Genomic DNA, 26,304 nt, shown 5'->3' on the forward strand with positions numbered 1-26,304 from the left:
TTCTTTAATCTTCCTACAAGTACTGTGTCAGGCTGGGCTGTTTTCCTTCTACCAGTTTTCAGCAAACAGGCAAACCAGTTGCATGGTTTGAATGTCAAAGCCACTAGGATCTCCTCATAAACTCTTCAGGGGAAAAAAAGGAAGAGATCCCCCACCTCTGGATAAGAGATGGAAGGCAAGGGTTGACTAGAGGTGCCAGCTTCTTTTGTGAAGCAGGAAGGCTCAAGCGGTTCCTCGGGGGCTCCGTGAGGTAGTTATATAGCACTGCTGTTTCTCCATTTGGCAGAGGGATATGTCTGGGGTGGGAGGAGGGGAAGGCACCCTTGAGAGCTAACTGATGCCCCTCCTCACTGCCAGTCTGCCAGGCCTGAAGGGAACCCCGCGGTGCTATCTCTACAGTGGGGGCAGGGGATCGAGGACAATCCCACAAGGAGGAGCTTGACTATGTGGAGCCCCAAACTTTCCCTCCTTCCCCAAAGTGCAACCAGGACCCCTTTCTCAGCTCCCTACCCCTTGGCAAGTACCACTCCCAAGTCCCCCAGGAGCTTCAGAAGGGAAGGGACTTGTCTTTAGCTTGCTCTGCTTCCAGAAGCCCTCCTTCTCAGACAGCCCAGGTACACGTCGAAAGATGGCTATTGCTTTGATATCAGAAGCAGCCTCTCTCAGCCTCTGTCTGTCTGTCTTTGGCACAGAGGAAAATGGACACGTAGAATCAACTGGAGAATTCTCCTCCAGTGTTCTCTGGGTTTTACATGGGGTCTTTTCTGCCAATCGTGAGGCATAAAAAAGAGAACAGCTCCCAACTGCCCCCAAAAGTAGAGAGCTCAGGGAAAAAGAAAAAGATTCCTAAGGACTGGGAGGAGGGGAGGAAAGAGTAGAAGAGTGATAAAACTCCCTGTCCCTAAAAATGGCTATCTCCTACCCAGACCCCTCGACAGGAGCTGAGTCCACAACCCAAACTGAAAAAGGCAACCAGACCCTCGAGGGGATTAAAGCCACTGGGGTGTAACTGACAGATGCAGCTTCAAAGCAAGTTAGTGAATCAAACCATTTTGGTTTTTTATGTGTTTCAAAGAAAAAAAATATCCTAAAGAGATGGTCCTTTCTTAAAAATATATATGTAGCGCATATATATACACATATATCTTAAGAGTACAGAAGTGGGTTTCTTTTTTCCAAAGTCACTTTTCTCAAATCATATCATCCAAAATCTCCCAAGTGCTTTTCACTACAGCTTGTGATCTCGCCAAGGAGATGGAGGTACTGTGCAGGAGGGCAAGGAGTTGCCCCAAGACCTTGCCTGTGGGTCAGCGGAGGACCCACTGAAACAGGCCCTTCATCCCGCTAAACCTTAACCACCAAACCGTACTCCTTTTGCTTCCTAGTAGCGTACCTTCCCCGATTTTCCTGCTGGGCAAAGAAAAGCGATGAGTGGAGCCTTGCCTAATCCAATCAAGTAAAGTTTTACAGTTCCATGCCACGCTTCCTTAAAGCTGTCTCTTCTAGGAGTTGGATCAGCCAAAGGAAAAAGCGAGCGTAAGGTGTGAAGGGAGCAGGATCCCAAGGAAACTGAACACTGCAACAATCACATTTCAGGTACTGTGGGAATTTTTTCTCCTCTCTCTTTTTTTTTTTTTTTTTTTAATTTTCTTCTGATGATCGTTTGAACCAGATATCAAAGCATGCTTGCTGCTGGAACTTCACTTTAAATATCACTAAATGGCCGACGTCTGAATGTTTGTTATCTGCTTTATTTTGGGATAAAGCATAGAGAGCCAGAGATGGAAAGTAACTGGGAGACCCTTTTTGTGGTTAGGACTGATGGGAAGCGTAATTATACTGGCCCGATATTATCCCTAAATGCTTTCCTGCTTCCTCCTCTCTTTGGGGCAGACTGTTCTGGGCACTACAAAGGAATGGCACGGGGAGAAAGCAATTAGACCACGATCGAGGCAGGAACCTGTTCCAGATCACGATGTAACAGCCTGTCCCTCCTTGCCACCCACCACCCTAAATCAAGAATTCCTTACATTTGATCCACTTTTAGGATCAATCAGATCAATTGAAAGAAGATAGTGAGATGAAGAGGGGGCAGTTGTCTATCTGTTTGCCCACTGGTCTATGGATATAAACCAAAATGAATAGCAAGATGGGACTGAAGTGAAACAAGCAAAAACGAAAAGCATTCCAATGACAAACCAGATGGACCTCTCGGAGGGTGAGAGGGCGGCCTTGTCTTTCTTCCATGAATGGAACCTTGGCTCCCATATTTTTGGACAGAGAAATATGAATTTTTTTTTAAGGGTATATTTTTAGTTATTATTTCTCTCCTCGATAAAACGGAGGCAATATTTTAAAATATCTCAACAGCACCTCTGGTGGGAAAGACTGGCTGGGATGTCCTTTAACCAAAGGGGGAGAGAGGGAAGGTTAAGGGCCCATTGCTGGGCACTGTTGTTTTGCCCTTGGTGCCCCACAGCTTTGCTAGGCCTTTTAATCCATTCAGGTAGGATTTTCCAGCAGGGGGCAGCAGTCTGGGGCTCTGGAAGCCAGAGATCAGAGCCAGGCAAGGCAGCTCAGCCCCAGCCTTTCCCAAGGTGCCAGTCCCTGCCACCTTTCCCACAGGAACTCTTCTCCATAGAGTTCCTAAAGGGTTACTGGCTCATGTTGTAAGAAATTATGAAACATAACTTTCTCATTTTTTTTCTTTTCATTAAAAAAATAAAATATTCAAGACTATCAGCTTCTCTTTTGTTTTGTTTTTCTCTTTTATATAAAATATCAGCAAGCCGCAAAGAAAAAAAAAAAAAAAACAGATCAAAAATTTTTTTTTAAAAAAAAGGGGGGAAGGGACAAAAAGGAAAATAATTGCTGAGGTAACTTCATACCTTGAGGTAGTTTACTTCACGCACAGCATTGCCTGACTCCGCCCACATGTCATGGTTTTCTTGTTGTTACTGTTGTTGTTGCAATGTCAGGAGGAAGGGAACTCCACGCATGGGCTTTTCCACATGCAGAGAGGTCTTCCTACCTTCCCAGCACACTTGATAGCATTTTCCAGCGTAGCTAAAATGCATCACTTGGCTAACATCCACTGAAAATCAGTATGTTAGGAGGGGAGGCCTAACCTCATTTAACTGATGGCTGCTGTCCTCCACAGGGCTAAACTTCAAACAGGATCTTATTGAGCCTAGTAAATTAATAAATTAAGCTTATTTACCCCTTTGTGCATAAAGTTGCTGGTATTTTGAATTTTGTTTTTTTAGGCACACCTTTCATCATGCCAACAATGACTTATGGAGGCAGAATCTATCAGTTAAATATGCCTCTAGGATAAAAACAGAGAAGCAAACACTCTCCAAATTACTGAATACTCAAAATATTTGCCAGATGATGGACTTTAGCTTTATCGGGAGCTCAGGATTGGGTTCCAAGTCCCGCCACCACCAAGGGAACAGTGCTGTTGGGGGTGAGTGCCCCGCAACCCCTGCCTCTGGGAACCAGCCCTAATGGGGGTACATGGGCTGGGGTGAGGGCACCATGGCAGCCTTTGGGGCCACTCAAGTCCTCCATGGAACTGAGACTTTATCAAGGGGAGTTAGCATCCCCTTCCCAGTGCTCACATCCAATCATTAAAATAGACTTTAAAAAAATATAAAATACGCCTGAGAATGATGGGAATCAGGGACAATTATCAGCCCCTACCCCATTGCACGTTTAGTACCACCCATGTGAACCTGAACATGATGTGGGACCCATATGGTTAGAGGAAAGTGGGTGGGGCAGGGATCTTGGGATGGAGAGGACTCCAACAGAGTGGGGGAAATTTAATTATGCCAATTTTTCAGGATGGTGATTTAGAACAGATCAGCCACGAGGGCACTCCTTTTAAACGTGGATTACTATATATTTTTATCATCTTTCTCCCCGTTTCTCTCCCATTCCTTATTCCTTGTGTTCCTTGGTTGGACAGGAAACGACTGGGACTGCACTATAGCCACTGGCATGTCCTCTCCCTTTGAGTCAAGATTATAAGCAAAGCAATGCAATAGTTCCCATTTTTCCCAGTAGCAGTAAAGATAAAGCAGTTAGTATGAAGATAGAGAAGGGAATGTCAGGGCATGAGAATGGAAGTATTTTAATCAAACAAATGAAGTAGAGGGAGAAGAGCAGAAAGATTTTAGGGACAAGAAGCAAATCACCCTTTGCATCTTTTAAGAGACTGAAGGGAATTTTATTTCATTTCCCACTTGGGTCTGACCTATCCTCTCAGTGGGTCCTGCAGAACTCAAACAATCCACGTTTAAAAGCACCCTGAGATAGAATTTCAGTGGTGACACCCTGAAGGGTAGGCAGTGTTGGGTCAACTGGTTGGGTGTTTGGAGCCGAGATCAGGGTTCCTCACTGGAACATCTTTCTCAAGCCAAGTGGGAAAACCTGATCTACAGTCGGGCTTACATACCCCTGATTCCCAATCATTCTCAGGCCTGTGTTGAATGTGCACTCTCGACTTCCGCTCGCTGTCCTGGAGTTGACGAGATGGGAAATGGCTGGTCACTTCCTCCGTACCTGGCCCTGGTTACTCTGTCCCTTCTGGTGCTGCTGTTTAACTTGAGCCAGGATGTCTCGGATCTTCCGCTGAGCCATCTACAGAATAAACAAGCAAAAGGGAGGGAGTGAGGACCTCCAAAAGCAAGTAGACATACTTATATGGGGAGAAAGGCCATTAGGATCCAGACACAAGCAGCACATGAGACTCAGCAGACAGATATGGAGAAAACTGAAGGTTAGGGAGACCCTGAGCATGAACTGGATAATACAGCAAATACTGGAGGCAGGATGAAGAAGGGGAAAAAGTATATAAATCCATTTATCAAACTATAAAATTAGTTCTTAACCAATGTCATAAAACAATATGTATACTGACTGTTTAATGAGAAACTATTTGTTCTGTAAACCTTCATCTGAAGTACAATAAAAAAAAAATTTTTTAAACTATAAAATTGGTGTGGCGGGGCATATGACCTCCTCTAACTTCGCAAGGGGGAAAGAGAATCAAGATCAATAGCCCAATTCCCCTCTAACCTTTTTACCAATTCTGACACCAGTCACCCTCTCACAGCACTCTCTACTTCTCTGCTGGCATTAATAATTTGTTGCAATGGCTACACAGAACTCACAGACAATACTCACAATTATGGGGTTTATTAGGGAAGTAGCAGGTTACAATTCAGGATAAGGACTGACTCAGGACACAGTTCTTCACTCAAGACAGCTTTCTTGACCGTGCTCACAGGAAGGCCTCTCCCTGGCCCTTGGCCTCTCAACCCTAGGGTCTCTTGGGCCGGCCCAGCCTCTGCCCTGTTCAGGCAAGTGTTACAAAGCGCTTTAGCTCCACTGATAAGTGCCCAGAGGTACCCCACTCTGCCAGCAAGCCTCTTGCCCAAAGGCGCTCAGCTTTCTTGCTCCATGGGCCAGGAAGCCCAATGCACTGTTTCTTGTCAGTCTCCTTGTTCTGCTGCTGCTGGTCCTCTGCCACGCTTGCCACTGCTTCTCACCGTCTTGCACTGTCTCCGGCATTACAGCTTTCTGTCTCCTGGGTCTAGGAGTTTCACAGTACAGGGACCCCAAGTTCAAAGGATGCACTCTTTTCCCAGTTTTTCTCTGGGATTGGCTCTCTTTAAGCCTAGCAGGATGGCAAAACTGACCAATCCCCTCGTTAGAGTTCTACATACATTTTTTTACATGGTTCCACCCCTACAAGGGTGCTATACACCTTATTTGCATTACTAACAAGTTGTTAAATCCCCTTGGTAGGCCACAAGCACCTTATTTGCATAATCCCACCCAAACATTTGGTGGGAGTTACAAGACCATGGCTGGAAAGGCATATAAAAGCGATCCACTGCACTGCAGGCCACCCCACTGGCTTTTCTAGCCATGGTTCTTTCATACTTGGAGGGTAACTTTCCCCTCCCAATCATTTTACCAGTCCAAAACATTCATTAACCATTAGTCCTTCAGTAGGGCAAAGAGTCTTCAGGGTGAGGTTACTCAGGTACCAGCCATTCAGGTCGGCTGCAGGTATCCATCTGATCTGGTCAGGTTCTCCAAAAGTCATCTCAACTTCACCCTTTCTGGCCTCTGATAAAATTTAACTGAGAGAAGACCTTGTTAACAATCAACGCTCACAACTGAATCATATAATCCTATCAGCATCTTCTCCCACCCACTCTTCCCCCAGACCCATCAGGAAAAGAGGAATCTATTCAGTGAGGATCCTCCCTTGTCCCCCTCATTTAATGTAAACACACTCACAAACGCGTGTAAGCCAGCCACTTCATGCCTTTATTCTCCCCCCCATTTTAGACAGATGAAGTTTAAATTGCCTGTCCCTATCAAATCAGTACTCTAAGAGACTGGCATGTTCCTTGATCTGAAGAACCTTCTGTTCTCGTTGGAATTTTGAGCACCTACATTCACAAGCAAAGTCCAGTCCAGAGCAAGCCATCAAATTGCAACAATCTACACCAGCTCACAGTGTCAAACACCTTTTCTTCAACAGTGTGTCCCCTTCCAAGCTAGGTCACAATGGGTACCCGTCGTAGGCTCAGGAGTTCACACACACCTCCCAGCACTTCAGACCACCCAGCCCCTTCTCGCTCTCACCTCTAGCCCTTGTGAACTAGGTCAACAGGTGCCAATGGAACATGTCCAAATCCAGCCCATCTCTTCATTGCTGTACCTCTCCTACTTCCACTCACTGAATGGACCTAGGTATTCACCACAAGCAAGCATACCAGCCTGTCTACTTGCTGGCTCCCTTTAACTTCTAGTCCTGAAAAGGGGCTCTTCTGATGGGCACTGACTTTTCCTGCCTCTATGCACCCAATAGCAAATCCTTTTGAAATTCAAAAAGCAAAACAGTAATTTTTTCCCCTGCAGGTCCTTCCTTGCAATGCAAATCTCTTGCTGTCTCAGCAGTTCTGGGTAGGTCTGCGTGTCTTTTCAAATGCAACTTTCCTGTCTTGAAAGATTCTTGGTGGGGCTCAGGTTTTTGACTTATGCTCCCAATAGTCTATAAGCAGAGCTACTGCATTGAAATGAACAGCTTGTGTTTCTTTTGGGCAAATCCTAGTTCCTCTTTTAGCATATTCAATCAAGTATTGGCTGAAGGCGGAGTTACACACTGTCTCTAATCTATAACACCCAATATTCATTTCCATCATACATGTAGGTCTGTTTTACAACACTAGGTAGGAAAAAACTCAGTATCCACAGTACATTCAAATAAATACATAATCCTTTTAAAAACATTCCAGTTTCATCTTCTCTTCTCCACTCCTTGACTATCTTCCCATTAATATGCTTACGGCCTTGCGCTTCTGGCTGGGTGGAGCCAGAAGACCTTGGCCTCTTATCAATCGTCTTATTTAACTGGCTTGGCTTTTGCCCCAAGCCACTCCAGATGTGGCTCTTCTCTTCTGTATGTGCGATTAATTACTTTTATGTGTCCTCTCTCTAGCCATGGTCTTGTAACTACCACCCAGATGATTGTGTGATAGGGTGACTGTGGCCTACCAATGGAGTTGGTCAGTTTTGTCTCAAAAGAGAGCCAATTCCAGAGCAGAGAGGAGCCTACCACCACCAAGGAAGGAGAGACTAGGCAGCAGGAGGTGTCATGGAGAGAGAAAGCTGAGTGCCTCTGGGCAGAGACTGGGCCAGGGAGAGGTGTGCCTGTGAGCACAGTTGGGAAGAGGCTGTCCTGATGTATCCTTGAGTGTTTCTGAGTCTGAACTTTAACTGTTACTTCCCTAATAAACCCCATAATTGTGTGTATGGTCTTTGAGTTCTGTGTGGCCATTGCAATAAATTATTGAACCCAGTAAAGAGTGCTGTGAGAGGGACAGTTAGGTCAAAATTGGTAGAGATGGCAGAAAGAGGAGGCATGTCTGACCTCTCTGCCTCATGAGAATCAGGCTTGGGCTGTTGATCTTGGTTCTCCTTCCCCCTTGTGGGGTTAGAGGTCAGACACTGCCCTCAAGCTGTTTTTACATCCCCCCAGCTGCAGCATGACATCTCTTACTTTCCTTTCAGCCATTAGAGATAACAACCAAAGTAACCATCTAAGAATCTTAAATTTCACTTCTCACGCCCCTTTATTCTTTCTCTTACATAGTCCCATGCTTCTATCAGTCTGAAGCCATTGCACCAAGTCCCACTTCTGAAGCCAACTGGTAGTAAGGTCCCCCTTGCTATGGGATTGGCTCTCTTTAAAACCCAGCAGGATGGCAAAACTGACTAATCCCCTCATTAAGGTTCCACAGACTTTATTTGCATGGTCCCACCCCCATAAGGGTGCCACGCACCTTATTTGCATTATTAGCAAGCAGTTTGACCCCCTTGGCTGGCCACAAGTATCTTATTTGCATAGTGCCACCCAACCATTTGGTGGGAGTCACAAGACCCTGGCTAGAAAGGCCATATAAAAGTGATCCATTGCACCACAAGAACTTAAACCTTGACAAAGTTTAAGAATTAAAAAGTTGCCATACACATGAACCTAAAATGGAACCCCTAGAGTTTCAAGGCAGAAGTATACTATGTATTATCAGAGGGTCATAAATTAGGAGACACGTTACAAATCTGCTACCCATGTAAATATTCCAGAGAAAGGGGATAGGATGCCTGGGTGTGGGTTAACAAAGTGGTGACATGAATAAGATTCATTGTGAAAATGGATGAAATATCAAAGGTTCAGTACCTTACTCCTTCCTTCTTAAAATTTTCTTTTCTAGAACAAAGTTTTACAAGGGAAATCAACTGTAAAATGGGACTCGCTTCAGAAAACTACCAGAATTGGCTCTTTCCCACAAATGGGAGTGTTTGGTTTTTTGATTTTAGACAAAGTTGGACTAGGATGGTGAAAGGATATGGAATCAATAGTTACAATTGTTTCTACTCTATCAACCCCACGCTTGATGCTTTCCATAGGGACTGTACTTTGAAAAATGCAACCCTGAGTATTATTATTACTACTATTGTTATCATTATTCCATAAGCAAGACTAGGTGATGGATCATACTGGAAGAACTCAATTTCCTTTCTTATCTAGTGCAAAAGGAGTTACAAAAGGACTAAAGTTAGACAACAGGAAAGATTTCTAATATATAATATATAACATATACTCTCTCTCTCTGTCTCTCTCTCTCTCTCTCTCTCTATAAATATATATGAAAGTTGTCAAATCACTTTCCCTAGAGAGTCTTAAGAGGGAATAAAACATCTCCATACCACAGTCCTACACCTGGAAGAGGGGAATGATCCAGCCCAGAGGCAAGCACATGAAGTTGGGGCCGAGGGACTTGTCAAGGTCATGCACGTCAATCTCTGGCATCTCTGCGCCCTGGGCTCTTGTGGCACTCCCAAGATGAGGGAGCACCATACATACCTGGCTGGCATAGAAATGCCCAATGATCTTGACGATGACCTGGTCATTCTCATCAGGGGTCTGGTCTCTTGGCACTACCACCTCAGCTGCTGTCAAATTCTGCAACTCGTTCACCTGACGGGGGCAGAGAGGAGCTCAGGGTGCCATCAAGGAAGCATGGGTGGGGTTGGAAGGAGGGGCAAGGGCAGGTGACTCAGTGGGTAGAAACTGGAGGAGTCAGGAACTTGGGGAGTAAAATCAAGTAAAGGTGCAAACTGGGAATCCCGAGGTTGATCAGGACAGGGGGCAGGAGGCCAGGACAGAGCTGTTGGGTTTGGAGACTGAGGCTCAGAGCCTCATGGCTCACTGTTTTGCCGCCTTTGCCAATGACCCGGCCAGCTGCTGATGCCGGCACCCGGATGTGGGTCTCCAACTTTACTTCCTCCTTGGGACCAAAGAAGTTCTCCTCCTTGAGTTTGCCATAGATTCTTCCCTGAGCCTGAGAAGACAAAGTGATTGTTAATCAGCTGGACATCTATATGACAAAAAGGGAAGATAATCAATGGGAAGTACAGCCGCCAAGCTCCACCCACCCTGTTCTGGCCCCTAAGCCTACCCCACCCTAGGTGGATTAACCATCTCAGCCAGGTGATGGGTAAGAGTCAGCAGGATAGAGTATTATAAGTTATGAGTAACTGATTATTTGCCAAAGGACAATTATGAATAAGTCTTATGGGGTCAGAGGTGTCTGCATTTATTTGAACATAGCAATGACAAGAATTCAAGGTGCTGATGGCAAATAATCAAGTCACTCAGAGGGCAAAGCTGCCACTGCACAATAGCCTAGAGAGCTGTCCCATTTTTCTCTCCTCATCTAGGTCGGGTTAAGTTAACTATTAGCTCTTTGGCTGTCCGACCAGGAAGAACTAAGGACACAACAGGGACATAAAGTAGAGAAGAGACTTTGACACGAAAGGCCTTCCTTAGTAACTAAGCAAGAGTAAAGGCAGAAGCCCTCACACTTCCTTCCTTTCCATGTTCCTGTTGAGATTCAGGAAGTAAAGAGGGAAGTAGAAGTCAACAGAAACTAAGTTTGATGGCAACTGGAAAACAGCCTTGTGGCCCTGTATCCTGCGAGGAAGGCTTAACGATGTGACATGAATTTGACAGTGAATGGGAAGTTGCCCCAGCCTTTTTTATACACTCCCACCCTGAAGTCCCCAACCTCAAGTATCCAGCTTGGAAAACAATAAAGACTGGAACCTTGAATTGGGCCTCTGGGGGTCCAGTGATGATGACCATTCGAACTTTGGAGTCAGGAGTTTCAGGAGGAGCAATCTACGGAGCAAACAGCTGGTCAAAAAGGTACCCTCTATGAGAAGACCCCCTCATCTCCACCTCCTCCAGTTTCCCTACCATCAGCCCCACTTCTATTACCCATGTCTGAGGAGCGGGGGAGGGAAGAAGCATACACCCTGAATCCCAAGGTCATTGCCCCTTGTTATGGATTGAATTGTGGCCCTCAAAAATATGAGCTGTAAATCCTAGCCTCTATGTCTGTGGTTATAATCTCATTTCGGAATGGAATGCCTTTGTTATGTTAATGAGACAGGAATAGTGTAGAGTATATCTTGAATCAGTCTCTTTTGAGATATGAAACAGATTAAACAAGCAAAGAAGAGAAGCAGAGATGGCAGAAGATTGATGCCAAGCCACATGGAGATCTCCTCCAAGGAACCAGGAAACGTGCTGAAGAAACAAGGACCCTCCCCCTCAGAGCCAACAGAGAGAGAAAGCCTTCCCTAGAGCCGGTGCCCCTGAATTCAGACCTCCAGCCTCCTAAACTGTGAGAAAATAAATTTGTTAAAGCCACCCACCTATGGTATTACTGTCATAGCAGCACTAGATAGCTAAGACACCTCTGCATACCACAGGAGGTCGGTGAGAAGGACTCCCCATCCCCTGCCCCTCTCAATCTTTTGGTGGGAGGGGGTTTCAGTGGAATCCTGTGGAGAGGCAAGGGCACAGATAAGATGGCCAATGGGGAGAGGGGCAGTGACTCAATGGAGAAAAATCAGTGCTTTTGCCCAAAGCTTTTAAGGCCAATAAAACAAATGGAGGAAGGTGTGAATTTAACAGTACCTGTCTCACTATGCCAGATTCTCCCTTCTGTCTCTCCTGGACCCTTGGCCAGGGAAGATTAAAAGACAACTAATGTTTACTTAGCAAATCCTGTGCTCCAGGCACTGACTGAGCCAGGGGCTTAAGCCGCATTATTTCCTAATATTCTCACCACCATCGTACTGACGAGGAAAATTAGGCTCCAGTCACAGAACTCATTGGGGGCATGTGGGGCGGGGTGGGGGGTTGAATTCGAACCCAGGTCACTGTGTGGCAGAACCTGTACTCTTCTCTTTCTAAGCCACATCACTGCCTCCTTCCTAGCCTGAAAACACAAGACCCAGAGCACTGAAAGCACTCCACTGAGGAGCAAGCAAGGTCAAGAGCAAAGGGGACTATGGCTCCACAGGGGGAAAGGTCCCTAACATGAGACACAAAAATCCTGGAATTCTCAAAAGAATGTGGGAATGGTGGGAACAAGTGTAGAGGATGACAGAAGCACAGCACTCTCGTATCACAGGAACTGAGGCCCACAGAGCAGATCACCTTGATGGAGGCACTGGCGAACCGGGAGAGCTGTTTGATGTGCTGGCCCTTCTTCCCAATGATGGCGCCCACCGCCTGGGCGGGAATGAACACCTGCACCATCTCCTGCTCTGGAGCCTGCTGCCAAGACAGGGGGCGTTACCAAGGAGGCCTGCGGGCACAGCCAAGCCTCGGCAGAGCCTGAGAGCCCCAACCCCCCTGCCTTGTATCCTCAAAGAGGAAGGGGTGCAGGAACCCAGTGGCCACCTAGACTGACAAAAGACACTGCAAGCTCTCTAGCTCTACCTGTGCCCAACAGGGCTAAAAGGAAGAAGCCAGGTAAGAGTCAAGGGGAAAGGAAGAGTAAGAATGCCACCAGAACCCAGGCCAGCACCCTGGGCTGCCCCCCTCCCTCCATGGGGTTGGCATTCGGCAGGGTCAGTGCCAGCGGCTGGGAGCAATGCAGGGGAGGGGTGTCTGCTCAGGCCTTCCCTTCCCTGTCCCTGCAAACTTGCCACACATCAGACTCCCACAGGGAGCTGAACACATTAAGGCAGACCATAGATGGGCCTAGGGGTTCCCTGTAATAAGACCTTCCACCTACCATAAAGGAGCTGTAGGGGGCGGCTCCAGTGACACTGCTGGGCGGTGGTGGGACCGCGCTGGATGAGGCTGGGAAAAGGCCCACAGCAGCCAGGTTCAGGCCAGGGATCAGGTGAGACTGCAGCTGAGGAAAAAGATGAGGAAAAGGTCAGCTCACCTGACAGGGCCTGGCCATCCCTTGTTGGCATACAGCCCTGGCTGAACCAGGAGGGCAAGCACCCTCAGGGACAGTGGGCCAAAAACAAGAGAACTACGTGCTTTTGCACAAAAACCTACCTGACCTTGTGGTTTTCACACACACTCACACACACACTTAGGATGTGGGGCTGTAAGTGATGTGATATTCTCTTTGGACTAAAGATGAACAGCTCCAACCCAAACAGCCAGTCAAAGTTTTGTACCCTTAGAAATCCTTTCTCTCTGGTTGTTCACCCCATTCTGATAGAGAAAACGATAGACTCATAACACTGTACCATAATGTCCCTGTGGTGAGAAGTAGAGGCAGGGACAGATCCCGGTCTGACTTCTAGGACTCAGTGGTTCTTAACCTTTTTTGGTTGTGTACCCCACTCTTGCCCCCTTTAAAAATCATAGACCCTCTCCCCATTAAAGTACACAGAAACACAAACCTCACACATAATTATAGGAGGATCACCGGCCTCAGAAGCCCAAGCTTGGACCCTCACCCCCATCCCAAGAATCTGTGAAGCCCAGATGAAGAAAGCCTATTCAGCCTATTCATTAAACAAAATTTAATGTTTCTGATGAATTGAGGTCCAAGAGCACAGTCAACTCTCATTATTTGCAGCAGTTGTGTTCTACAGTCGCAGTGAACACTGAATTAGCAGAGAATGAACCATTACTCCTAAGAGGAGAACACAGTTAGGTTCCTGCAAGCCTCTGGTCACAACATTTTTGTCAATCAATCAACCCATTACCTTGTTTAACATGTACTTCTGTTTAACGATACCTTATCTAATATATATTGTTGATTCATGAATATTGAACTCATGGCCAAAACCACTGTTAACTCAGGCCTGAACAGAGCTAGTCTAACACTTGTATTCTCTCTGTAAGGTGCATCACGGGCTTCTTGAGATTAGAAACACTAGACAGCACTTTGGCACTATGCTGAAATCACCAAAAAGCAGCACAAAAATGTGAAAAATGTGGCACCAGACAGAGTGTTTTTACAATACATAAGCTGAAACAAGAAAGCAGCGTGTTGCCTCATTCAACCTTAGCTAAGAACACGTGCATCATGCAACTCAAACTTTTTGCCATTCTGTGCACGTCTCTGAATGGCTAAGAAAGCAAGGCATGTATTTATTTTAAGTTTACAAATAAATTCCAGCAAGCAGGCGAATTTATAAATACAGAATCTGTGAACAATGAGGATGAACTGTATCCAGTAAGTTCTCCAAGGCTACACAGTACATAGCACACATGTTCATCACATTGCCAACTGACGTCCACTTGTCTGGAAGTAGAAGCCCTCAGCCCTCAAATTTAAAAAACCCCAAAGCCCTCAGACTTGGGGAAGGGTGAGCAGAGGCGCCATCTCCTCAGCACCACCCAGCACTCACACTCATGGCGGCCACATCATTTTCATAGGCCTCCCGAACTTTCTTCATGATTTCCTGCTCAGCCCTGCAGCAGTTCTCAATGGCCCCCTTCACAGTGATGGTCCTCTCGGGGTTGTATAGGGTGAGGTCCTGCAACCTGGGGGAAGGAAGAGCAGTCAGTCCTTCCCTGACAGCTGGGACCAAGCCCTGGCTGAGGACGAGGACCCACTGAGGCACAACTCCATCTGGAGGCTGTTTAACTTCTAGCAAATAGCTCTCTGTTTCTGGCCTTTGGGTTCCTAGTTTGTAACTGGGGCATGGGTTGAGGTGCAGCTAGATAACACTACCCAACCGAAAGCCCTTTATTTTCAATGAACCCTGTCACAGACAGGTTTTCGTCACCGGTCAAGCAGAAAGGAGGCTCAGGACTGGAAGTTCCCCCAGTGGCTCCAAGCAACCCATTTTCCCCGCCATTTTGGACCAGAGCAATTACTCTGCCCACAGATAAGTCTTTGGACCAGAGCAGTTACTCTGCCCACAACTAAGTCTCTGATGAAATAAAGAGGCACAGTGCTTGCAAAGGCACTAACTCACTCCCTTAATTTCCATTATTCCCAGAGAGGCAGTCCACCACATAGACAGAGGCATGCACTCTTCTTGGCAAAGGACCAAATTCTCATATCCTTTCTCATAATTCTCAAAGATCTACTTCTCATGGTGACAGAGTCCTGAAACCCCAGAGCCCCAGCTCCTAGCTGCAAGCTCTCTGCTTGAGGAGCAGAGGAATAGAGACTATAGAATGGGGAGGGAAGAGGACTATAGAATTCCAGCAAGAGGCAGTGCTCTAACAACTGCCCCCACCACACAGGGCAACAGCAATGGACCAGCTCCAACTCTTCTATACATAAGAAAAATGTATATTTTTCTTTGATTATTCTCCTTCAATAGGCAGAAACTGCATTAATTTAAAGAGGAAAGTGTTAAGGCTCAATGACGAAATGCTGCTGCCCCTGGCCCTGTGGGTCCACACGCATCCCACTCATACACATGAAAACAGAGAGAGCCTTACGAGGAGATGGTGATTTTCGTCTCTGTGTCTTGCTCCACCTTCTTCAGGTTACGCCCTTCTTTGCCAATCAGACGCCCCACAAAGTTATTATGGGCCAAGATCTTCAGGGGAACCTCGTCAGCCCTTAAAAAGACAGAAGAAGCAAGGGGACAAGAACTCCTTAAATGTTAGGGCAACAGTGAGACTCAACCATCATGCCACCCCAGACGTGGGCTTTCCAGGACAAGCCATAGGACAAGTGCTTTTGTCATCTTTTTGATTACAAAAATCAAATGAGTGATTGCTTAGGGATAGAGAGGTGGGAAAGGAGCTGCAGACTAGCTTACAAAGAGGCATAAGGAAACTTCTGGAGGTAATTTTTTTTTGGTGGTAAATATATAAGAAAACATTCGCCGTTTCAACATTTTTTACATGTACAATTCAGTGACGTTAATAATTACTTTCACCATGTTGTGTGAGTAATGAATCTTAATCATTATCTGAATCATGGTGATGGTTTCACAGGTATATACATATAAAAATTTATCAGATGCCCAGCTACCATTACTGAATGTTTTGATCAAAGAGTATATCAAAGAATCTTGATCAAAAGGGGGAAATGCAGAACAGAATTTCAAATTCTTATGGAATCCAGACTTTCTGGAGCCACTGAGACTGGGTGAACCCCCAAAACTATTGCCCTGAGATGATCTTTAAACCTTAAACCAAAAATATCTCCTGAAGTCTTCTTTAAACCAAACAGTAGTCTAAGTTTAGTAAAGAATGTCTGCCTTGAGCTTTGTGCTCTTTTAAGAACTATCTATATGGGATCAAACTGACAATAGCAACTTGAAAGATTAGATAGGAATCTTAGGGGGCAGTGAATGTATGTTAATGGGGAGAAACAATTTGGAAAAGGAGGGTGAGAATGTTTGCACAACTTGAAGAACGTAATCAATGTCACTGAATTGTACATGTAGAAATTGTTGAGTTGCTGTATGTTCTGCTCTGAATATTCTCAACGAAAATAAATTTTAAAAAAGAAAAATAAAAAAATATCAAATTTTATACTTTAAAAATGTGTAGTTTATTGCTTGTCAATTATACCCCAATAAAGCTGTAAAAAGTACAAGTATACAAAGGAACACATGTGTACAGGTAGATTCCTCGCAGCTTTGTTTCCTAATAAGAAAAATTTTAAAACAATCCAAACACCCATCAAGAAACAGGGGATTGGTTAAATAAACTATGGATAGCCATACCATGGAATTCCATGCAGCTATGTCATTATGTACTGATACAGAAATTGAAAAAACAGCATGTTTAGTACATTCCTATTTGTGCTAAAATGCACACACACATACATACACGTGCTCGCAAGCACACAGAATTTTTACGGAAGTATACAAGGTGTCTGGAGTCCTGGTGATGCAGTGATTAAGAGCATGGCTGCTAGCCAAAAGGTTAGCAGTTTGAATCCACCAGCCTCTCCTTTGATACTCTATGTGGTAATTCTACCTTGTCCTACAGGGTTGCTGTGACTCAATGGCAATGAGGGGTTTTTTGTTGTTGTTGTTGTTTATACAAGGTGTTACATATGGGGAGAAAGAAGGAGGATTTTCTTTTTCAGTTTATATCCTTTTGTACAATTTTCTATATTATTGCTATTAAAAAGTGGGAGGAGGGACTTTGTAGTCCCTAAAGTTCGAAGAACAGCTGAGGTCTTACGTTTTGGTGTCCTTCGCCTCCTTATGCATAATCTCCAAGATCATCTTACAGGCAGAGGAGCAGCCCTCAGGGGTCGAGTGGACACTGATGGCCTTCTCAGCCGCGCCTGCATTCTCCTTCCTGTGCACATCTATCCTGAGGACCACAAGGAAAAAGCTGGTCAGTGATCCTCAATGAAACTCAGATCTTCTGGCTCCCCCACCTCTCCCTCAACTGAAGGCACAGAACCTGCTCTCCTTGGAACAATGTCTATTAAGTGCAGCATCAGGAGAAAGTCAGAGAAAGGGCCAGGGAAATAGGACCAGTCTGCTATTCCAGATTCTGTCTCAGATGTGCAACTTCTCAAGCAGGAGGTTGTTGGGGATGAGAACGCAGTCCCGTGGGTGCCACAAGAATACAAAGGTGGGGATTACCAGCCCACAGTTCCAGAGCTGCATCTCCCCTTGTATCCTGTATGTCCCCACTGAAACAAATGTAAAGGAAAGGAAGATACATGGTCCCAAACAAAAGTTTATTACAAATAAGGACATACGTGACCTGTTCTTTTTCACTACACTAATCTATTAAACTAATTAGCTATAAAAATGAAAGGAAAAGGGTAGCTGGCCAGCTGTGTTGCCACCAAGAAGCAGTCATGAAATCACAGAGCACTGGAGAGGGGCTAACTCACCTAGACTGTGTTTTTGACAAGACTGAGAAATAATAGAACCTCTTTTTTTTTTTTTGGCTAATGGTAGAACTCTTTTTTTTTTGGCTAATAGTGGTACCTGGCTCAGCCAATGCACCAATTGGTGCACCCCAGGCCCATTCTACCTCCCCACCTGCCTGCCCCTACCGAGGGAGGCTAGGATTGGAAGCAGTGACCCCTAAATGAGAAGAGAAGGAAAGAAGTTTCAGGCAACTGTTCTTAAGAGGTCAATGCTGACGGCCCTCTGTGTGCCCGCAGGAGGCACCCTGCCTCCCCAGTACTGACCACTAGCACCCAGCCTCCATTCCCCAGCAGGAAATACTCACTTGGACTGGGTCTGTTTCGTGATGTTGCGGATGGTGGCACCCTCCTTGCCAATGATAGCGCCTACGTACTGGGTGGGCACCAGGAGCCGAAGGGGGATATCCACTTGCTGCTGCTTGGCTGGGGCCCCCGCTGCCACAGGCGATCCTTGCCGGGGCTGACCCCGGGAGCCAAAGCCTCCTCGGCGCCCGTTCTCGGGACCTTGTGCTATCTGCTCATCGGGAATGTAAGAGACCTTCAGGGCATGGTTCTCCAACTGGTGGCCGTTCAACTTCATGATGGCTCTGGGGATAGAGGAAGGGTACACAGATCACTCCAATCCATCCCAGTCACATGAAATGCCTCCCATGTGCAAGGCACTCAACTGGGGTACAGTGTGGAGCACACTGAAGAAAGGGAGATAACCACCTCACCACCTCACCACCTCAGGGAATCTTCCAGTCTAAGTGGCAAAAGATACCAAAGGGACAATAAATACGTTACTGTATTGTGATTCCTAATGTTTGGTTGGGGCTTTATGGTTCACAAAGACCTTCCACACAGATTTTCAGGGAAGTGGGCTTCTGATCCAACCAGCAGCATAGAGTCCTCCCTGTCTAAAAAGGAAGACCCAGCCACAGATCTCAACGATCTCCTGTGTCTAAGCTAGAGAGAGCATACTACACACCTGAAGTAGCTTGGCAAAGCAGTCACAGACTTTCTGGATTGGGGAATCTTAAGAAAAAGTGACGACACCAAGTGCTAATTACTGCAAATTCACAATTTTATAGACAATGAAACCAAGCCGAAGGAGGTTGAATGAAATGTATGCACGTAGAGTTCAAATGTGAACCCTGCCCTAGCATACACTAATGCAACGTGGGACAAAGGTATTCAACTGAGTTAGGACACCAGTATTGAAATCTTCGTTCCACTGCTCACAGTTTAGTGAACTGGGTGATTCACAACCACTCTAAGTCTAGACCCAGGTTTCGTCATCTGTAACGCAAGCAATTGATACCTGCCCTGCCTATTGCACAGCTCTTGGATTGAAGTCTGTGATCTACTTTGAGCTATTTTTTGTGTACGGTGTAAGGTAGGGGTTTAAATTCATTTTTTTTTTTTTGTTTTTTTTGGCATGTGGGTATCCAATTGTCCCAGTACCATTTATTGAAAGACTCTTTCCCACTAAATTTTCTCAGCATCTTTGTCGAAAATCAGTGGACTGTAAACGTAAGAAATATAATGCTTCTTTCTGGACCCTCAGTTCTATTCTAAGATCTTGATCTATGTGTCTGTCTTTATATTAGTACCACACTCTCTTGATTACTGTAACTTTGAAGTAAGTTTTGAAATCGGTAAATTTAAGCTCTTTAACTTTGTTGTTCTTTTACAAGATTGTTTGGCTGTTCTAGGTCCCTTGCATTTCCACTGAATTTTCGGATGAGCTTGTCAATTTTTGCAAAAAGCCTGCCTATCTTACAGGATTCATGTGAGAATCAAATAAAACTGACCTATGAAAGGAAGTGATAAATTAAGGGATTGGTTGTTTTTATACCTATGGAGGCAGGCACCTTCCATAATTAAGGATGCTCAGTGGAAAAGAAGCAAGAGTTGGAGATGGAATGGCTTGCTTACCACTTGGGAGGCAAGAGTTTAAGTATTATCAGGGTGGCTACAAGGAGGCTGAGTAAGACTGATGGGAGAGGACAAGCCACCATCCACTCGCAAGACAACAACAGGCAGTGGGGAATGAGCAAGAGTTGACACCGATTTTTAAAGCCAGGCAAAGGAGCCTAGACTGGCCACAAGCGGCAGTAGAAACCTCCAGAAAATTCTGAGTCCAGGCGGTATCTAAAAGAAAATGGTAGGTATTTGAAGAAGCCACGGAATACAAAGTATCACTAGATTGGAGTTAATAGAAGGAATAGTCAACACGTTGAAAAGAAAGCAAGGACATCATCAAAAGCAAAATGTGGCAAAAGGCCTAAAACAGGATCGTATATGGATATAAATGGGTAAAGGCACAAAATGCAGAGTCTTTGTCTGTACCAGAGGGTGAGAAGTGTAATTGCTCGACCAAGGGGCTAAGGAGTTAGAATAGTGGCTGAGATGGCTCTGAGAGGATGCTATGCAAGCATAAAGTACCGGCATGATGATCAATGGAATAAAATGTCTGCTCCCCTGTGGGGACATGAGCAAATCCTTTTTTATTCCCATAGTTTCCCTTCATCATCACTAGATGGCGCCATCAACACAGCAAAGGACCCTGCAGTTCCTGGGCAACCAGAGACCTATCAGAAGCCAACCCTTTCTCCACACAGGATTGCCCACCTTCCCTGGAAGGTCTTTGGGTCCCTTCCTTCAATGGATTTGCTATCAATCCTGGTAAGTTCCTGGACCTTTGAAATCACTAGACCAAAGGACAAGAAGGAGACACACACATTTTATGAGGGAGTCTGGGTGTTGGTTGGGCCAATATCAGAGACCAGGCTGTGGCCCTCCCCAACACCCTACACAGAACCGTCAGCCCCACTTTCCGGCCCACTCACTGCCTGGTCTGCTCGCGGTTGGAATAGGTGACATTCACCACTGCTGTCTCGCTCTCGGTGTTCACTGGGAAGCAAAACAGAGGCCAGGGTTAGTTGGAGCAGTGAAGTCTGGAGACCCTACCACTGAAAACCCCAAGGAATTCTAAAGCTCTCATTTCCAACCTCAGTTTTCTATGTTGTCAGGTCCAGGAGGCATCTAGCAAAATATCCGAGAGTTTACGAAATGCTTGAATGAAAAGACTCAACATTTCCCTTTTGGGCCCCTTTCACCAGAGCTACTGGAAAAGTCAAGTTAACTCTCTTGTATTTTCCTTTCCTTGTTTTCTTTGCAATTCCCCACCCAGCTCGCAAAAGATCAGGGCATACAAAAGAGGGTGGTTGCCGTATCAGCAGTTCTGTCCCCTACCTGGGAGATAAATTCACCCTTGGGAAGTTAAACTAGTTAAAAATCAACACACATTGGCTGAGATTAGCAATCTGTAGAGGTAAACATCCCAAAAAATAGTTTGTGTAGATATGGCTGGAGAGAGATGGGGAACGCCCAAATCTATTCTAGAGGACTAGTGTACCCTTGGAGCCCTGGTGGTGCAGGGGTTAAAAGCTTGGCGGCAAGCCAAAAGGTTGGTAGTTGGAATCCACCAGGCCCTCCTTGGAAACCCTATGGGGCAGTTCTACTCTGTCCCATAGGGTCGCTATGAGTCTAAATCAACTTGACAGCAACAGTGTATCCTCAAATAATACAGCTGCAAAAAGTATACTATGATGCAAAATATGGGCTGTCAGGAGAGTGGCTGTTGTGGAGTCTGGGGGGGCGGGGAATACCCAAACAAGAATTATGTCTGCATAAGGATATCTATACCTTTTCAGGGGAAAGGATTTCCTGACATGCATATTCCAAACATCATGTCCATGGAGACAGACACATCGAGCCACCATAATTTCATAACACTAGCCATTAATTACCCCAAAGTTGCTGGCTGTGATTATGAGCAAACTTTTGACTTTCAGTTGATTCCCCACATACTCTTTCCTACAGGGAGGAGAATATGTTGGCCAGCTAACATTAGAATGAAGCAATCTGGACACACACTGCTCACTCTAAATTAATGAAATTAACCTTCTGCCTTATGCACCAGTGTCTCGTGAATTGGGATCCCCTGGGCCTGGTCAACCCCGGGGTGGAGAGCACTGACAAAACATGAGCTTCTGCTCCCACAACAATGAGGAAAAGATACTTGGCACAAAATATCAGTGCAAATTGCTGGGTGTAAGCCCCCTGGCATTCAGCAGAATTTTTGTCACTGGAAATACAACAGTGAATAAACCAACAAAACCCCTGCCTTCATGAAGCTTACATTCTATTAAGAGGAGACAACAATAAACATAATAAATAAGCAAATTATATACAATATTAGGTCATGAGTGCTATGGAGAAAAATAACTTGGCAGGGGGGAGGGCTGAGTGCAGTTTTAAATAGGGTGGGCAGAGTGTACCTTGCCGAGAAAGTGATGTTTGAGCAGACTTGAAAACTTTACCTAATGTCCAACAAAATCAAATGTTTCCCATCTTGATTTCTCCAGTTAGCAGATATATAGTATGTTTTAGCTCTTTGGTGGGACTTGGACTCATTTAAACTAATGCTGACTCCTGCTGGGGCTCCCAGTGAAGCTCAGCATGGGCTCCATGCCACTGCTCCATCTTGCTCTGTATTTGTCCGAGAGTAACTCAGCCATTAGTCTAAGCTGTGCACAGCACTGTACAATGGCTATCAGTGAATCACTTGTATCCTAGCATTTATAACAAGCTACAGGATTAGAGCAGGATAGAACCTATTTGACTGATTCAGCCCTTTACCTTTGGGCAGGTGAATATTTTGATCAATTATAATCATTGACAAGCTTGCCCCTTTCCACAAGAATTTGGAGATGAACATTTAAATCTCAGGCAAGGTAGTTATCTATTCATTTCTTAAGGATCTCAAAACCCAAACTAATATCTTATCTACCTAAAGACCAAGCTCTATCTTATTTCCAACCAAAATCACTCTGTATTTCATTCAAATTCAAGTCCTCTGAAAAGAACTTACAATTCTAGCAAAATGGAGAAACCTCAAAAATTATAGCAAAACTTTTTATGACCTAGAGTTTTTAATTCTTTTTTCCCCTATGTGGGCCAACTACTGTAAGATTTCGCCTGTACATCAAACTGTATTAACTACGCAATAAACCCTCTTCTTATTTTTTTTAATTGACCAAAGACATATGTAGAGGCCAATCAGAGTTTCTGACAAGAAAGAGATGACCAGTTGCTTATTCCAGCCAAAAACTAAGAAACAGGAAGCTTTTAAAGTAAAAGGGTCATAGACTTACTCAGGTTGAATGCACAATTTCCACTCTTAAACTATTTCTAAGATCTTGGGATTTCTATTTCTACCCTGACCGACCCAAAGGAGCCTGGGGACTCTACGTTGGGAAGGAGTGACTTTGTTCAAGCCTCTCCTTAAACAGAAGAGAAACCCAGTTCCAGAGATGAGCAGCAAAATTACAATCAGGTGTCTGGGTCCCTCATCCAGTGTAATCTCCTTCCATACCACATCCTGACTTTCTTCTTTGGGTCTTCCAGATAGATCTGGTGATGGACAGGGAAGCAGAGCAGATCCCCCAAACTCCTCCAGCCCGCCACCTCGACCCCGTCTTACCTTGCTCGCAGTTCTCTACTGTACCATATTGAGCCAGCAGACTGTCCAGTACCTAGAGGAGCACAGAGAAAGGAGGAAAGGTACTCTGAGCATCCCAGGAGCTGTATGTTACACAGCCAGCCACTGAACACCTCTCACTCCAGAGCACTGGAGCACAGGCAGAGCCTTAGGTGGGGGCTGGGCATTAACCTGCTCAGTTTGTCCTTTCTGGGGTACTAATGCCGATGGCAACACCAGTCAAGGGGTGTCTTTGCTGGAATATACTCAAGCTCTGCAGTAACGGCCCTGCTACAGGCCTTTTGGAAGCAGACTTGGGCCACCTGGGTCCCTAAATCAACTTGTACCATCACCAAGTTTGGGACTCAGGAGACACCCTTCCTGCATCCCTAGTGCCTCTCACCATAGGGACAGACCAAAGGGCTAATAATGGTGGAGCCCTGGGTAAAGGATAAGACCCAACCAACCCCACTTCAGCACTAGTATCTTGGCACAGCCTGCTCCCAGACTACTGGAGACCTCCAACGTCTCATCTCTGTCAATTCAGGCCGATCCAGATTCACCTCCCAGTCTCCACTCCCCAATCCCATTTAGAGTTCCCCCCAAACACTTACCTCCCATCGGAGCTGGGGTGGAATATTTCGGATCTGAATTTTTCGACTCCTGAAAGTAAAGAGAGAACAGGGTTAGAGAAAGTTCTGGATATTTTAGGGCCTATAGCCTTGAAGTTTCTCATCCTTGCTCCTGGTCTTTATCACCCTGCCTTCTGCTCACCAACACCAGTCTTAGAAGCAAGGATGGTAACATTTTGGGAATGGAGATGTGGGATAGGGGTACCTCACCTTAGGGAGTAAAATTATTCAACAACACTGCCACAGATAGGAATGTGGAATCAGATCCTCTAAGGACATGGGTAACATAACTTCCTAAAATCTATAACTGCTTTATCTCACTACTGTCTTCATTAGCTTAGCTTTCTTACTCATTCCTTTATTCAGTAAGCACTAAGAATACAAAGCTAGATATGACACTAGTAATTTATTTATCAGCTATTTAATTGGGACCTACTGCCTATGTCATCCTGGACGTTGTCCTAGATGCTGGGGACACAGCAATAAACAAACAGACAAAGTGCCTGGGCTCAAGGCAGTCACAATCTATTAGGGGAGACATACATGCAAACAAATTGCAGGAGGATACTAGTGCAGTGGTTAAGAGCCTGCACAGATACGGGCTTAAACCTATGCTCCACTTACAAGCACTGATCTTGAAAGGTTATTTAACTTTTTTGAGGCCCCATTTCTTCCTTCATAAAACAGGCATAATACCTATACACAGATGCTTTGTAAAACAAGCATAATACCAACACAGATGGTAGAAGGTAATGTTAGATAATATTTATAAAGAGTTTAGCAAAGGGCTTGGAGTAAGTGCTCAAATAGATGTCCCGTAAAGATATTAAAGTGAGAATGATTAACACACACACACACACACAACCTAAGCACCATGTCCACTCCTTCCCCCACTCTCAGTTAACTATACTTTCTCCCTCCCATCTTTAAAATGCCTCTTAAAATTGTAATCTTCCCTGAGGAAGGCTTTTAGCATTGCCTCCAGGGCAATCGGCTCACCACCCAAATCCAAATCGATGCCCTAATCCCTGGGTTTAAAACATTTAAATTAACTTGATCTGTGCTGGTCAATTATCATTTATGTCTTTGCATATCCTTGATCAAACTTCTAGGCCAGGGACATGGTCCATCAAATTTCTAGTGGCATTGTTGTTGTTAGGTGTGATCGAGTGGGTTCACAGTGACCTAGTGCATGAGGGCAAGGAAATCCAGTTCTAGCCCCTAAGCTGTCCCTGATGGGGTGTTAGACTGATTAAGTCACTTAAAACTTCAGCCTCAGTCTCCCTACCTGACATGCAGTGGGGACCATGTCATCTCTTGCCAGGCTCCCAGGGACCAGGGGAAGGGATGCTAAACTTAACTGTAAATGTTTCAGTCTTGACTCTGTCCTGAGCCAGCTAACTTCTCTCTGACCTCAGTGTCTCCAGCTGTAAAATGAAAACTGAAGGGTCTCTAAGACTCCTTCCTGCTCTCCCAATTCTATGAGTCTTTAAAATTCTATGGAGTCTTTAGCAATGAAATATATTAAGGAAATCGGAATGAAATAACCAAGGGGGAAAGATAGGTACGTGTTGAAAAGAATCTTTCTCTTTGACTCTCTACTTTGGTCAGTTTATAAATACTACTTAAGATGATCGCAGGACAAAAGAGTACGGATCGAAAACAAAATCAGTTCCAGGTCCTCAGATCCCACCAGGCCACCTTCTTGTGACTCAAAATTTACTGACCAAGAGGGAATTCCATAGCATCTGCCCTGGTGAGGGATTTTCCATACAACTCATTTGGTGACCAAGTGGACAGACAGAAACCCTCACAATGGAGGTCAAACAGCTGGAGAACTGGGGAATAGAGGTGGCTGGACCACTGGAAGGTTGAGAACACTGACCTAGCTTAACAGTGATAAGCAAAGCAAACCAAACCCAATGCCGTCAATTCGATTCTGACTCATAGTGATCCTATGAGACAGAGGAGAACTGCCTGATTGAGTTTCCAAGGCTGTAAATCTTTACAGAAGCAGACTGTTAACATCTTTCTCTCGCAGAGCAGCTGGTGGGTTAGAATCGAGGACCTTTTGGATAGCAGCTGAGTGCTTTAACCACTGTGCCACCAGGGCGCCTTTAACACTGATAACAACGGTCACCCAAGCCAGGAACCTCTCCTAGGCAAACACTTTAGGCGGATGGGAGTTCTCTGGGGGTTCAAACCAATAAGGGCCTAAAGCAACCCTAGTGCAGCCTAGTTTGAAGTGAGCTCTTTCAAGACAGTCCCTTAATATGATCTAAGGTCAAAGGTCAAAAATTCCCTCCTCCTACTTTAAACTTCCAGTTTTAGGGGCTTTCTTTTCAGGAGGGTTAGGGGTTAGGGAGGTGGTGGTGGTGGTGGTGGTGGTGGTGGTGGTGGTGGTGGTGGTGGT

The 26,304-nt window shown here is 45.3% G+C and overlaps 1 protein-coding gene across 3 annotated transcripts in view; it reads right to left on the reverse strand.

Annotated features, from left to right (window-relative positions):
- Nucleotides 1-4,195: 4,195 nt before the first annotated feature.
- Nucleotides 4,196-26,304, reverse strand: part of IGF2BP1 (insulin like growth factor 2 mRNA binding protein 1) — a 44,520-nt gene continuing 22,411 nt past the window's right edge. The window contains exons 3-15 of one of the 3 annotated variants that reach the window (XM_004377966.1): nucleotides 23,874-23,922; nucleotides 23,263-23,314; nucleotides 20,564-20,627; nucleotides 18,035-18,316; nucleotides 17,021-17,155; nucleotides 15,314-15,436; nucleotides 14,266-14,401; nucleotides 12,681-12,803; nucleotides 12,098-12,217; nucleotides 10,694-10,768; nucleotides 9,798-9,929; nucleotides 9,452-9,565; nucleotides 4,196-4,647 (exon numbers count right to left, since the gene is read on the reverse strand). In XM_004377966.1, coding sequence (XP_004378023.1) covers nucleotides 4,555-4,647; nucleotides 9,452-9,565; nucleotides 9,798-9,929; nucleotides 10,694-10,768; nucleotides 12,098-12,217; nucleotides 12,681-12,803; nucleotides 14,266-14,401; nucleotides 15,314-15,436; nucleotides 17,021-17,155; nucleotides 18,035-18,316; nucleotides 20,564-20,627; nucleotides 23,263-23,314; nucleotides 23,874-23,922 — 1,498 coding nt within the window. In that variant the 3' untranslated portion in view covers nucleotides 4,196-4,554. The remainder of the gene's footprint in view (nucleotides 4,648-9,451; nucleotides 9,566-9,797; nucleotides 9,930-10,693; nucleotides 10,769-12,097; nucleotides 12,218-12,680; nucleotides 12,804-14,265; nucleotides 14,402-15,313; nucleotides 15,437-17,020; nucleotides 17,156-18,034; nucleotides 18,317-20,563; nucleotides 20,628-23,262; nucleotides 23,315-23,873; nucleotides 23,923-26,304) is intronic. The other 2 variants (XM_023732636.1, XM_004377967.1) reach the window with 2 other exon arrangements.

The sequence above is a fragment of the Trichechus manatus genome, unplaced genomic scaffold (assembly GCF_000243295.1).
Source record: "Trichechus manatus latirostris isolate Lorelei unplaced genomic scaffold, TriManLat1.0 scaffold00054, whole genome shotgun sequence".
In the NCBI taxonomy this organism is placed as follows: Eukaryota; Metazoa; Chordata; class Mammalia; order Sirenia; family Trichechidae; genus Trichechus; species Trichechus manatus.